Here is a 14,640-nt window from a genome sequence, read left to right as displayed (position 1 = left end):
AGAGCTCCGCACTCTCAATATCAGTCATCAAGTTCCTGATCTACGAGTGTTTTTCGTTTGCTGTCTCGTAGAGCATTGGCTCTTCCCATTAACTCCGTAAGTGATCGGGTCCGTGGAGCAATAGAAGTGTTGTGTGTGATGGAGTAATTTTGTTGACTCAGCTTTTAAATTGCTGTCGCGCATGCCGTAGCGCTTAGCCCACGTGAATCGTGTAGCGGTTATTAAGAAGTCATATTACAGTGACATTGCCTATCCTGTATGTCTATAATTGCTTTGTGGTTAGAAGGAACCAGACTGTGATGGAAACAAATCAAGTTAAAGCGTCTGAGGGGAATGCATGTGCAAGTTTTAGATGCCCGTAAGACTGCCAATGCACGGATATCTCAAATGTAGATTTCTTCTCGCGAAGCTCATTGCAGACTGTCTGAGTTGCAGACGGATGTCGGGCGTGAATTTGAAAGCTGTGGAGGCAATGGTGTTACGAATTAATAGAATAGTTTGTTTGAATTGGACATTGGGCACAAGAAAAGTTAACGATATGTTTTGCAAGAGCTATGTTGAGAAGTGTTCGTCATACAAATCTGAATTAGACAAATGGTGTATAATCATTCAGCAGACAAGCTTTCTTTAAATGACTGTCTTGCAATGTTTCATACTCCTGCTTGTTATTAATGCATGATGTAAGATGGGTGTGTATCTGGGACTTCTTTTGTGGAGAACTAAGTGTCTGGTGTTGTGTATATTCATGACATTCATGCTTGGATGCTTTATTGCTTTGACACCAATTACTTCGGGTAAGTTGCCAATTCACCGTGTTTGTTGCTGAGTGACTAATAACGTAAAATGTTTGTTTAGCACGTTAACAATTTACAGATGTCTGTGACTGTGCGGATAAACAATCAAGTGATTTAAAGGAACGGAAAACCGAAGAACAAACGTATCACACAGAGGGTGACGAAGCTAAACATAAACTAGCCGTGCTAGTTCCTTTTAGGGACCGTTTTGACGAACTTTTGGAATTTGCCCCTCATATGCACAAGTTTTTGAAAAAGCAGAATATAAATCATCAAATATTTGTATTAAATCAGGTAAATATTGTCTTTACGGCTAAAGAATAATACTACAGTAAGAAATGTTCAGCCAGGTTTGTTTCTTCCGCGCATTGACGCGAGAACTTTATTTTAAAGATCGACAGTTACCGATTCAACCGGGCAGCGTTGATCAACGTTGGATTCCGAGAAGTGTGCCCAGAATGTGACTACATTGCAATGCATGACGTTGATCTTCTCCCACTTAATTCACAACTGTCATACGGATACCCAGAGAGTGGTCCATTTCATGTGGCATCTCCACAGCTGCATCCACGCTACAACTACTCAACATTTGTTGGAGGAATATTGTTAATTAAGAGGTAAGTATATAGCTGTCAATATCTTCGTAAACATTTCTGTGTATTTCCGCAATTGTTTCCCATTAACATTCAGTTAGGTGGTTTGTGTAATTACTTGATTGAGTTGTTGACAGACATGATATACTGCGAACTATGGATGAAGGGCAACAGGCAGATTACTTATTTCTCGATTTCTGAAAGCATTTGATACAGTGCCCCACTGCAGACTTAATGAATGTATGAACATTTGGAATTGGTTCCCTGACAGGCGAGTGGCTCGAAGACTTCTATCGAACGGGATGGTGCAGTGGTTAGCGTTCAGTACTCGCATTTGGGAGGACAGTTGTTCAAGCCTGTGTCTGGCCATCCTAATTTGGGTTTTCCGTTATTTCCCTAAATTGCTTCAGGCAAATGCGAGGATGGTTCCTTTGAAACGACACAGCTGATTTCCTTCCCTAATCTGAGCTTCTGCCCTGTCTCTAATGACCTCATTGTTGATAAGACGTTAAGCACTAATCTCCTCCTGCTCCTCTTTGAAGACTTCTTAAGTAATAGAACCCAGTATGTTGTCCTCAATGATGAGTGTTCATCAGAGGCAAGGGTGTCATCAGGAGTGCTGCAGAGAAGTGTGACAGGACCAGTATTATTTTGTATAGGCTATACATAAATGATCTGGCAGAGAAGATGCGCACCAATCTGAAGTTGTTTGCTGATGATGCTGTGGTGTCCGGGAAGGTATTGAAGTTGAGTGACAGTTGGAGGATAAAAGATGACGTAGAAAAAATTTCTTGTTGGTGTGATGAATGGCAGCTGGCTCTAAATGTAGAAACATGTAAGTCAGTGCAGACGAGTAGGAAAAACAAACTCATAATGTTCAGATACAGCATTACTAGTGTCCTGCGTGACACAGTCACAGTGTTTAAATAATTGGGTGTAACATTGCATAACGATATGAAATAGAACATGCATTTGAGGACAGTGTTAGGGAAGGTGAATGGTGCACTTCAGTTTATTGGGCAAATTTTGGGAAAATGTGGTTCATATGTAAAGGACCGCAATGTAGGACACTAACGTGACCTAGTCTGTAGTACTGCTAGTGTGTTTGTGATCTGTACCAGGTCAGATTTAAGGAAGGCATCGAAGCAATTCAGAGGTGGTCTGCTAGGTTTGGTACCAGTGGGTTTGAACAACATGTTAGTAGTACGGAGATGCTTCGGGAACTCAAATGGGAATCCCTGGAGGGAAGGCAACATTATTTTCTAAGAACTCTATGAGAAAATTGAGAGCACCGGTATTTGAAGTAGACAACAGAACGATTCCACTGCCATCAACATACTTTTCGCATAAGAACCACAATGATAAAATACGAGAAATTGGGGCTCATATGGACGCATATATAGATTGTAATTTTTCCTTCACTCAGTTTGAGAGTGTTACAGGAAAGGAAGAGACTGGTAGTGGTACAGGACACCCTCCGCCACCCACCGTATGGTCACTTGCAGAGTATATATATAGATATATTAGAATTTGTCACACAATTTCTAGTAGTAATTATGATCCTTTAGTAGGAGTAATATTATTGGAGGTGATACACCTTGCCTTTCTCAGATGTTTTAACTGATTTAATCAACCATTTACAGTGGGACCGACAGTTGTGAGCTTCACACCAAGGCACAACTTGGCATTTTATAACTCCTTAAATGATGCTAACAGCACTATTTATCTTATAAATACTTAATAAATAAAGTAAATCTTTACTTTAAAACTCACATTCAAAGGTGCTCTCCTCATAAACATCAGAGTCTTTTATGTTCATTTGCCAATTATGTTACTTCTGGTATGTAAGGCATTAGTAAAGTAATGTATGTCTTTAAAGAATGATAATGAAAGAGGCAATATAACGTTGATTAAAAAGGAGTGTGATGTATCAAATTATTTAAAAAAACATTACTTATTATTTAAAAACTTGGTTTTCAGGGAGGATTTCCAAAAAGTCAATGGAATGAGCAATAAATATTGGGGCTGGGGTTTGGAAGATGATGAATTCTATGTTCGCCTAAAAGAAGCAAAGCTTCAGATATCTCGTCCTCAAAATATTACTACAGGAAAAAACAATACATTTAGGTAAGTAAAACATGGAAGCTTCTTTTCTCTCTCTCTCTCTCTCTCTCTCTCTCTCTCTCTCTCTCTCTCTCTCTCTCTCTCTTGTGTGTGTGTTCGTGCGTGTGCGCGTGTGCATAAGCAACAATTTAATGCAAGTAAATGGGACACTAGAAGGAGATTATCACTCTGCAGTAGGAGAGCTTCTGTGAAGTTTGGGGTACTGGCAGAAGTGAGGCTGTTAAGATGGGGCGTGAGTCGTGCTTTGGTAGCTCAGATGGTAGAGAACTTGCCTGCGTAAAGCAAAGGTCCCGAGTTTGACTCTTGGGATCCAACACACAGTTTTAGTCTGCCAGGATGCTTCAATTGAGACACTGTTTGGTACATTTTAAAATTTTCAAAGTTTTTTTAAAATGAGAAAAGTGTGCTCAGATTGGGCATTAATATGTAAGTTTTAGTCTTTGCTGTAGTCTGTTACAGTTTCTATTCTCTACAGACACACACACACACACACACACACACACACACACACACAAACACACACAGATATATATATATATATATATATATATATATATATATATATTGTAATATGGTATTTCTTACACCCCTTGTGGTCATAGCACTCTCTTCAGTTGGCTTGTGTGATGTGCTGTTGGTACATGTTTTATGATGAAACCTGTGTATTGTGAGTCTTGTTGTTATTACTCTGGTCCAGTGTGGCTGGTTTGTTGAATTCCAGGTGTCTCTTCTCCCAGTCCATGATGTTAATCAGTTCCTAATATGATTCTCTGGAAGGTAGGCTCCGGTGTTGTATATCGGTGTCCTCTATGAAATAACTCTTTTGTGAATTCATGTGTAAGTCTGGATTGCAGTGTTTTTCACACTCCCAGTATACATTTCATGAACATTGTCTTGGTTTTGAGGGAATATGGAATAGTTGTAGGTAAACAACTAGAATTCTCTCTGATACAGATGTATTAACACTTAGCTTCCACACAGATACAAGTCCGGAGGCTAACTGCCGTTAGCGTCCATCATCCTCTCCCCAGCCGTCTCCTCAAAGATAGCACACTTACGCACAGAACAAATATCGATGTTTATGGCGCTCTACGCCACATAGCCCCCCCCCCTCCCCCGCACAGTATGGAGTACGTCCCTGTGAATGGGGGGGGGGGGGGTGAGAAGTTAGGAAGGTAACGCACAGTTCTTCTGCGTCAGGCGGAAGCGGTCGACTGGTAGGAGACTGGGGGGTGAAACCCGGTACGTCGACGGTGAAGTCAGCGAGCGACGCCGGCGGCTGAAGACGACGTCCCGTCCTGGAGTGAAGGTGTAGCACTTCGTCAGCCGGCAGGCAGAGAATCATCTTGCCAGAAGGCCTAACAAAGGCACGCAAATTGCCACACGCAGCACTTCTGCTCAATTTAAAGCGGCGCACCACACGAGATTCTGCACTTCCTCCCTCAATATTGTCACACGCGAGTACCACACACACTGTATCGCCATCTACGACAACAGATAATTTATGTATGTCATCACCTGTACGAGCAATGGTAGGGAGGCAGGGAGGTGTGGGAAAGCCATGGCAGGGGGAAGCATCTGCTAAGAGGGGGGTGGCAGGTGCACTGGACTGCGCAGGAGACAACCTCAGGTGATCAGCTGACAGACGAGGGAGCGTGACCGAAGGCAACGAGTAGCCAGCGTGGATTGAACGGCGTGACAAAGAGCTGTCACACGAAGATGGTAACACAATGGTAGAATCCGAGTGGTTGGCAGTTCGACTGCGAAGGCTGTGAGGAGTGAAGCCCCGAAAAGATTGGCCACTCAAATTAGATGAACGCGGAGAAGGAGCAGTGCTTGGGAGAGAAACACGCTGTGGAGAATCAATACCCAAATGTATGGTGTGGGAAGATGGACGGCCGCTCGAAGCAGGAGTGGGAGAAATAGGGGCAGAATCAGGGAGGTTCATCTGAGGCTCAATGAAAGCTGGTTTCACTCGATTGAGTGAGACCGTGGTTACAGAGTCTTTTATGAGGAGATCCATGTTATTCTCAGAGCGTTTGACGACCTTGTAAGGACCTGTGTAGGGCGACTGTAGCGGGGCTTTGACTGAGTCGTCTCTGAGAAACACGTACTCACAAGAGTCTAGCGTGCGCGGTACGTACACGCGCAGAGGTGTATGAGCAGCCGGAGGTGGCGGCTGAATTTTGCTGCAGTGCAAGCACACCAGCTCGAGAAGTGAAGGGAGTTCAGAGGGCCGTGGAAGTGGGGTCAGAGTGACTAATTCTCCAGGCAACACCAGAGGTTGGCCATACACAAACTCGGCTATGGAACCCTTGAGGTCTTCCTTGAAAGTCGCACGAAGGCCAAGAAGCACGAAGGGCAGTGCCTCTGTCCATAGTGAGTCATGGCAACGCAGGGCAGACTTTAAGGTGCGATGCCAACCCTCGACAAGCCCATTGCTTTGCTTTGGGGGTGGTATGCAGAAGTATGAATTTTGACAATACCACACATTTTACATAAGTCAGAGAAAACTAAAGACTCGAATTGTCGCCCCTGGTCAGTGGTGAGGTAAACAGGTGAGCCAAATCTAGAGATACAAGAATCTAAGAATGCTCGACTTACTGTCTCAGAGGTAATGTTCGGAATAGGCACAGCCTTAGTCCACTGAGTCATCCTGTCAATAGCTGTAAACAAGTAACGGAAACCCTCGGAGGGGGGCAAAGGGCCTATGAGGTCGACATGAACATGGTGAAACCGGCCTGGCGGTTGGGCAAAACAGCCAAGGGGTGGAGAAACTTTGTTCTGTTGACACACCATGCATGCCCTTGCCCAAGACTGACAGTCACGGCACGTCTCTCCAGACAAACCGTTCAGCTACCAGACGGGTGGAGGCTTTGACACCGGGGTGTGCTAATGTGTGTAGTTTGTCAAACACCTGGCATTGAAGGGGCTTAGGAATGAATGGCCGCAACGTACCAGTCGATTCATCACACCACACTAAGTCAGATATGCTAGGGAAAGTAGAGCATACCGGTTGGAGAGAGGAGCTGTGGTCTGAAATTAACTGCATGGTATCGGGGTCTGCCGATTGCAACCGAGGTAGGTCCGTTCAGTCAATTAAGGTTGTGACAGCACCAACACATGAGAGAAAATCAGTGACCACATTGTCCGCTCCTCGGATGTAGTGAATGTTATTTGTAAATTGCAAGATGTAATCGATGTGACGAAAGCGTCGTGGGGGCGGATCAGCCACAGGATTTTTTGTGGCAGGAACCAACAGCTTGTGATCAGTGAGCACATAGAAATCTCGTCCCTCAACATCAGTTCTGAAGTGTCTTATGGCCTCGTAAACTGCAAGTAATTCTCTGTTGAATGCTGAGTATTTCTTCTGCGCGTTGTTTAGCTTTTTTGAGAAAAACTGCAGGGGGGTCGTAACATCGTTGTATGTCTGACTCAGTACTGCGCCGATAGCATTGTCACTAGCGTCAGTAGTGATAAACATTGTGGTGTCTGTCCATGGGTGAGCAATAGTGACAGCGGAGGCCAACAGCTGTTTGAGTTCATTAAATGCCTTGTCCATGTCTGGTGTCCATGGTACCTGGCGGGTGCCAGAAGTTTGTGGGCCAGCGAGAGCATCTGTGAGAGGAGCCTGCACTGCAGAAGCGGCTGGCAAATGTTTCCGGTAATAATTAACTGTTTCGATGAACCTGCGTAATTCCCTATAGGTCTGAGGGCGTAGCATCTCGAGAACAGGCTTGATCTTGTCCTGTGGTGGTGTCAGACTGTCCGATGACACAACATAACTTAGGAATGTGACGGATGACTGGTGCAATTGAGTCTTTTTATTGTTCAGTTCAATACCAGCGGCTGCTAAAATATCTGTCACGACTTGAACACGCTCCTCACTCTGTTCCAAAGTAGAAGCAAAAACCAATATGTCGTCCATGTATACGAAACAAAAGTCTAGATGGGATAAAGTTTGATTGATGAAATGCTGCCACATTTGGGGGGCGTTTTTCAACCCAAACGGCATAAATTTGTATTGGAACAGCCCGAAGGGAGTGGTTATGGCAGTCTTTTCAATGTCCTCCAGAGCCATAGGAATCTGATGAAATGCGTGTTTACAGTCCAAAACAGAGAAGTACTTTGCACCTGCGAGCGCATGATTGAAGTCTGCGATGTGTGGGACCGGATATTTATCAATGATGGTGCGGGCATTTGAACGCCTATAGTCTCGGACCATACGCCAAGTACCGTCTTTCTTTTGGTCAAACAGGATAGGACTAGCCCAGCAACCAGAAGAAGGTTCAATTATTCCCTTTTGTAACAGGTCGTCCAATTGTTCTTTTGCAATTTTCATAAATTCCGGCTTGAGGCTGCGTGGGCGTTGCGATATGGGCGGACCATCGGTTAGACGTAACCGATGAACTGTGCCGTTAGTGACTGCTGCAATACGTGGCGCGGCACGACAGTCAGATGTCCGTGAAGCGGAGCAGGCAGTGGCAGACGGGCCAAGATGTGGCGCTGAAGGCACGGAAGTACAGGTGTGCCACCCGCTCGTAGGCTGCGTAAAGGCCGCACATGTGTTAACATGGGCGAGGTTGGTACACTGGTTCTTGGGAGCGGGCCGTGCCGCTACGAGCGCTGTAGGCACGAGTGGGCGTGGCCGAACAGCAGATGGCCATAGTTCATTGCCACGAGCTTGGCAAGTTAATTGTCCATTCGGAACACAAGGAGCATGAGCACTCGGGCATACCCTATCATTACAAAAGGGGGGTGCTGACACAGTTTACAGAGTTCACAACATTGTCGTTAACGTGCGCGGGCACGGGAACACCAGATTGGCACGGACTGACCTTGTCTGTAGCCGATGAGTCGTCTGCTTGTAGTGCCACGAGGCGTTGTTGTGTGGAGGCCAAATCATGGTGTATGTCGCGGAGATGCAGCAGCATTTCCATACGTTCCATCCGCAACTTCAAAGACTTGGCGCACTCCACTAGCCACTTGTTTGTCCAAGATTGCAGCTCCAAGGATAGGTTTACACACTTCTTAGCACAGCATACATGTTTGGTGTTAGCCGAACTGTCACTCGGCGAAGCGAAAGAAATATCTTTGTTGGGGGGGGGGGGGGTAAAACACAGTATTTTGCACAAAATCTAGTGACAACTGATAGTGCTTGAGGAAATCAATTCTGAGAATAGGTTCTTCAATTGTTGACACTAGAAACGTCCACTCCAGCTTGCACTCGGGCAAAAGTTTCACTGTATACAAAGTGGAACCCGAACACTGTAAGGTAGACAAGTTCAATGCACGAAGTACTGTTTTGTGTGGTTGCACTTTATTGGTTGCTAGGTGAACCGGCAGCAAAGAGAAGTCTGCACCAGTGTCTACCAGAAAACATACACCTGATCGTAAATCGCGAATATAGACTCGACCACACTTACTGTTATTGTCTGAAACGGAGTGCAACGTGGGATGGTGCCCGTTGTTTGCATCACAGGAAGTGGCACCGTAGCCTACCTGTGGTTGGAGTTTGGGTAAGAACATGGTGACTGGCATTTGCGAGCTTGCTCGCGTGGAAGAAACAGTAAGGTTGGGCGGGCCTGTGATCCTGTGGGTAGTTGCTAGGTGGCGGAGTATGTGCCCCAGAGTCTTCCACAGAGACCGATGCACTGTCATTGCGGGGAGTTGAAGGTGCAGGCAGGGCGGCTAGTTTAACAAACTTGTTATTAGCAGCACCAGACAAGGGCGTGGCATCAGAAAGCGTCTTAGTGCGGTCACGTCCAGAATGCAGTGCACGGAGCTCACGTTGCCTGGCGGAGTATGCTCTGTCGGCGGCGCGTAAACATTCATTTACTGGCCTATCTTCATACGCAGAGATTGCAGTCTGGACAGGCAAAGGCAGCTTTTCAGTCCAGATTTCTGCAAGCGTGTCATCAGGCATAACTTGCTCATTGACAAGAAGACGGATGCACCGCCACAGCTGGGACGGAGACCTGTCGCCGAGACGCTCTTCGTAGATGAGCTGTCACACATTTTCTCTCCTGGTTTTTGAGACGCGCTCCAGTATCGTCTGTTTCGCCACAGCATACTTCCCTGCTAGGGGGGGGTGCTTTGACCAGATCGTAAATTAAATCAAGGCAGTCGTGAAGATGGTTCATGAGGCAGGCGAAGCATGCGTCATCGTCCAAAGCACAGACATTGAATGTTTGCTCAACCAGGTTAAACCAGAACTCCGGGTGAGCGGGTTTGAAGTCTGGTAATATCGGCAGATTCGGCACTGCAGTCACTGCGGAGGTGCGCCTATTACTTCGGACGGAAGTAGAGCATGCAGAAGATTGCGAGTCCGAATTATTGGCATCCCGTAATGCGGGAATTGCGAAATTCACTTGACGCCGGGGGGGCGGCTGAGAAGCGACGGACGGTTGAATGATGTGAGGATCGTAGTCAAAATCTGCATTCTCATTGACGTGGTAGCTCAGAGAGAAGCCACAAGTGTTTAAGTACGCCGGTGAATGTCCGTTATGCACACAGTATTCACTCGACCGTGAGTGGTGGGGCTGGTTGTAGATGTCAGAGTAATTACTGTCCAGCACAGAATTGTTGACTTGATTAGAAGCAACACAAGGATCCCACACACGTCCACTGGGATGCACACTCGGTGTGATATTTGCTGTTTGGCGAGCATTGAACACCTGTTGACTAGCCGGTGCGGAAGGATACACACGTGGCGGGAACTGATTCGAGTTTGAATTTACTACTGGATTTTCCAAAGTAGCAAAACCTCGCTCGACGCCACGAACTGTATTGAATTGTGTGTTCGACGCAGGAGTAGGAATGTTCTGACCTTCACTCTGTGGAGAACACGTGGGAAGGTCCAGGCTAACAAAGCCAGAATCCACGACCGTTGGCAGTTGGAAGAAACTGGCGGCACTCGATGAATTCCACTGCCTGTTCTGGCTGAAGGATTCCGAAGATTCTTGCGGCATGTCCACTACGACGGCAGGAGTGCTGGAGAGATGTTGCTGGAATCCGGGCGGCGGTGAATGCTGAAAGGCCATTGTCTGGAGCTGAACAAAGGCCCTCGCGATCGCGGAGAAACCCGACGTGGTAGGCGCGTAAATAACCTTCGGGCGGTAACTCGGACGCGTATTACACAAAAACGGGGTCACCAGTGAGGGAATATGGAATAGTTGCAGGTAAACAACTAGAATTCTCTCTGATACAGATGTATTCACACTTAGCTTCTACACAGATACTAGTCCAGAGGCTAACTGCCGTTAGCGTCCAACATCCTCTCCCCAGCCCTCTCCTCAAAGATAGCACACTTACGCACAGAACAAGTATCGATATTTATGGCTCTCTACGCCACAGTTTTTTATATTCTATTCGTGTTGACAATCTTAAATTTTTCCCACTTGATCTCTCATACATATGTCTTAAGATGTTGTGCTGCAGCCGCTTTGAATAGTGTCATCGCTGTGGTTCTCAGCAGATTGGTTATGTTTCGAATATTTTGTGAGGCCTTGATGCCTACTCCTGCTCTTTTCAGAATATGCATACTGTAAGATGTTGCTGTTGTCTGTAGTGTTATCCGCAGGTATTTATATTTCCCTACTATTTGCAGTGGTTCATATTGTAGAGTTATAATCTCATTGGTGATATTTTTCCTCCCTTCCTAAATGTTATTTGAACTATCTTTTCTTGGCTTACTTTTAGAACATTTTCCTTTGCCCCTGTTCCTAGTCTTTGTTGTGCCCTCTGTATGGCCTCCCTTTCTGCTGATCCTTACACTGTGTCTCTCTCTCTGCAGAGCTGTATCTGCATTTGAGACACCATTATGTTTGTCACATCAACTATATAGATGTAGCAGAGGGTTGGGCTCATAGGGTGTTCTTGGAGAACTCTATTCATCTGCATAATTTACTCTGAGATTTCAGCATTGTTGTATTTTTTAATCAGATTTTGTTGAAGGTGTGCCGCAATTGCTTACACTAGTGGGTCTCCCTCCTTGGTCATTCTCTTCAGTTTCTCAATTAGTTTTCCTCTACGATTGAGTTGAACTCTTTATCGAGATCTACAAAGAATGTATAATACTCATCTCTTGCATGTCTCTGCTATTTGGTTCATTAAGCACTTCACTGTCTGCATTGTGCTTCTGCCCTTTATGAATGCAAATTGGCTTTCCAGGATGTTTCCCAGGGTGTGTTGTTTTTTCTGAAGAGATTGTGACAAACTTACTAAAGAGTTTTTTCCCTAAACGAGTATACTTGTTTTGCATCATTCTGGTCCATGTACCAAAAATGTTGATCATCAGCCTCTGACATGCTATTGTAATGTGAAGGCTGTCATTGTTTGTTATTTATTTTGGTATTTACCAAATCACTGAATAAAAATAAAAATATGCCCTACAGTACTTTTTTTTGTCTTCCAAATGTGTTGTAAATGATTTGTGGTTTCTTATTTCGCCCAAAAAAATCTTTCTGCTCCAGTGAGTTTGCCTTCATAGTTACTGCACACACTATTAGGGGCCATGGAAAAAGGCATAATAACTATTCTCACACAAGCCCAAAATTTGTGACCCAGGCTAATTTTGTGAATGTATATTTATTTTATTATGAAAATGCTATGTAGAGGCTGTATATTTATGCTAAACTGAAGCAGCTTTATTATGGGTTGATTCATAACAATACTGTGTACCAAATATTATATATTGAAACACTGTTCATTCTGAAACTTTATGCTGATGTGACAAGTCGTGTGATACCTCTTAATATCGTTTCAGGCCTCCTTTAGCTTGGCGTAATACAGCAATTTAACGTGACATGGACACAACAATTTGTTCAAAGCCCTTTTCAGAAATATTGAGCCATTCTGACTTCCCAATTATGTCTCATAAATATTCGATGAGATTCTTGTCAGGCAATCTGGGTGGCCAAATCATTCGCTCAAAATATACAGAATGTTCTTCAAACAAAATGCAAAAAATTGTGGTTGGGTGACATGGCGCATTGACTTGCATAAAAATTCCGTCATTGTTTGGGAACATGAAGTCCATGAATGGCTGAAAATGATCTCCAAGTAGCTGAACATAACCATGGACCCCCAGTCCATCCAACGTAAACACAGCCCACACCGTTAAGGAACTACCATCAACTTGTACAGTGCCTTGTTGACATTCATTGTGGTGTCTGCGCTACAGTCAAACCCTACCATCAGCTCTTATCAACTAAAACCGGGACTCATCTGACCTAGGGTCCAACCGATAAGGTCATGAGACCAGGAGAGGCTACTCTAGTCGATTGACACCAGATTTCACCACACTGTCCTAATGGATATTTTTGTTGTGCGCTACAGTCAAACCCTACCATCAGCTCTTATCAACTAAAACCGGGACTCATCTGACCTAGGGTCCAACCGATAAGGTCATGAGACCAGGAGAGGCTACTCTAGTCGATTGACACCAGATTTCACCACACTGTCCTAATGGATATTTTTGTTGTGTCCCATATTGATTTCTGTGGTTATTTCATGTATTGGTGCTTGTCTGTTAACACTGAAAAACTCTATGCAAACACCGCTGCTCCTGGTCATTAAGGCTATCATTTAAATATATGAGAAACAGTAGTGGACCTAAGATTGAGCCTAGGAGAACCCCATACAAGATTTCTCCTCAATCAGAATTATGTCCCTGGATTCTGTTGGTTGAATTACTACTAAGTACAAATTACTGAATTTTTTTGGTTAGATATGGCATGATCCATTGGTTGGCTATACCATCAATCCCATAAAACTTCAATTTATTTTGGATTATAGTATGATTCACAATCAAATGCCTTGGATAGGTCACAGAAAATACCTACTGGTGCTATTTTATTATTTAATGCTTGTAATATCTGACGTGGGAACATGTAAATGGCATTCTCAGTGGAGCAACTCTTCTAAAAGCCAAGCTGTGATTTGCTGAGGATATTATTGTTGCCAAGGTGAGATACTATTCTAGAATACATCACCTTCTCAAAAATTCTGGAAGATGTTGTCAGCAATAGATCTGTAGTTACTGACGTCTCTCTTATCACCTTTCTTGAAGAGGGGTTTAACAATGGCATATTTTAGTCTTCCTGGAAAAATGCCTTGAGTTAATGATGCATTACATATTTTGGACAATACCGGACTTCTTATATGGGAACAAACCTTTAGTACTCTATTGGAAACACCATCAAAACCAGAAGAGCTTTTGTTCTTGAGAGAATGTATGACCCTCTTAATTTCAGACGTAGAAGTTGGTGGTATGTTAATATGATGTAATTGTATGAGAGTTACTTCTTCAACATATTGCTGTGATCTTTCTCTGGAACTGTTGGTCCCTATCCTTTCTACTATGTTTAAGAAATGGTTATTAAATACATTTGATACCTGTGAGCTGTCATTTATTACCCTTCCATTCAATTCAATAGTAATGTTATCCTCTTCTGTGCTTGGTTATCCTCTCTCTTGCTTCACTATATTCCATATTGCCTTAATTCTGTTGTCAGACGTACTGATTTCTGACATTATGTGCATTTCTCTTGATTTTTTAATAACGTTTCTTAGTAATTTTGAGTAGTTTTTGTAGTGCGAACTACTGCAGGGTCTCTACTTGTTCTTGCCAAAAACTGAGTGAGATGGCGCAGTGGCTAACACACTGGACTCGCATTCGGGAGGATGACGGTTCGATCCTGTGTTCGGCCATTCTGATTTAGGTTTTCCGTGATTTCCCTAAATCGGTCCAGGCAAATGTCGGGATGGTTCCTTTGAAAGGGCATGGCTGATTTCCTTCCCCATCCTTTCCTACGCCGATGAGACTGATGACCTCGCTGTCTGGTCTCCTCCCCCAAAACAACCTAACCCAACCCCTCTTGCCAAAAGATATATTTCCCTTTTCCTTTCACAAGATACTTTATCCCCTTAGTGATCCATGGTTTTTTTACATGATTGTTTAATGTCCCTTCTGATTAGCTTATGCGGAAAGCTATTTTCAAATGCTGGTATGAATTTACCATGGACTAGGTTAAATTTTATGTTGGCATTTGGTTCTTTATAAATTTCATCCCAGGCTGTTTCTTGCAAACTGCTCTTAAAAACATTTGCCCTGTAGTCATTAATGA

The 14,640-nt window shown here is 44.2% G+C and overlaps 1 protein-coding gene across 1 annotated transcript in view; it reads left to right on the top strand.

The window, feature by feature from the left end:
* The first annotated feature begins 250 nt into the window (after positions 1-250).
* The window catches only part of LOC126175179 (beta-1,4-galactosyltransferase 7), a 33,339-nt gene continuing 18,949 nt past the window's right edge, over positions 251-14,640 (top strand). Inside the window, exons 1-4 of the mRNA XM_049921770.1 lie at positions 251-794; positions 874-1,088; positions 1,188-1,411; positions 3,368-3,514. Of these exons, the coding sequence (XP_049777727.1) occupies positions 686-794; positions 874-1,088; positions 1,188-1,411; positions 3,368-3,514 (695 nt within the window). The 5' untranslated portion in view covers positions 251-685. The remainder of the gene's footprint in view (positions 795-873; positions 1,089-1,187; positions 1,412-3,367; positions 3,515-14,640) is intronic.

This window comes from Schistocerca cancellata, chromosome 3, assembly GCF_023864275.1.
Source record: "Schistocerca cancellata isolate TAMUIC-IGC-003103 chromosome 3, iqSchCanc2.1, whole genome shotgun sequence".
Lineage (NCBI taxonomy): Eukaryota > Metazoa > Arthropoda > Insecta > Orthoptera > Acrididae > Schistocerca > Schistocerca cancellata.
This window is presented reverse-complemented; position numbering and strand designations above follow the sequence as displayed.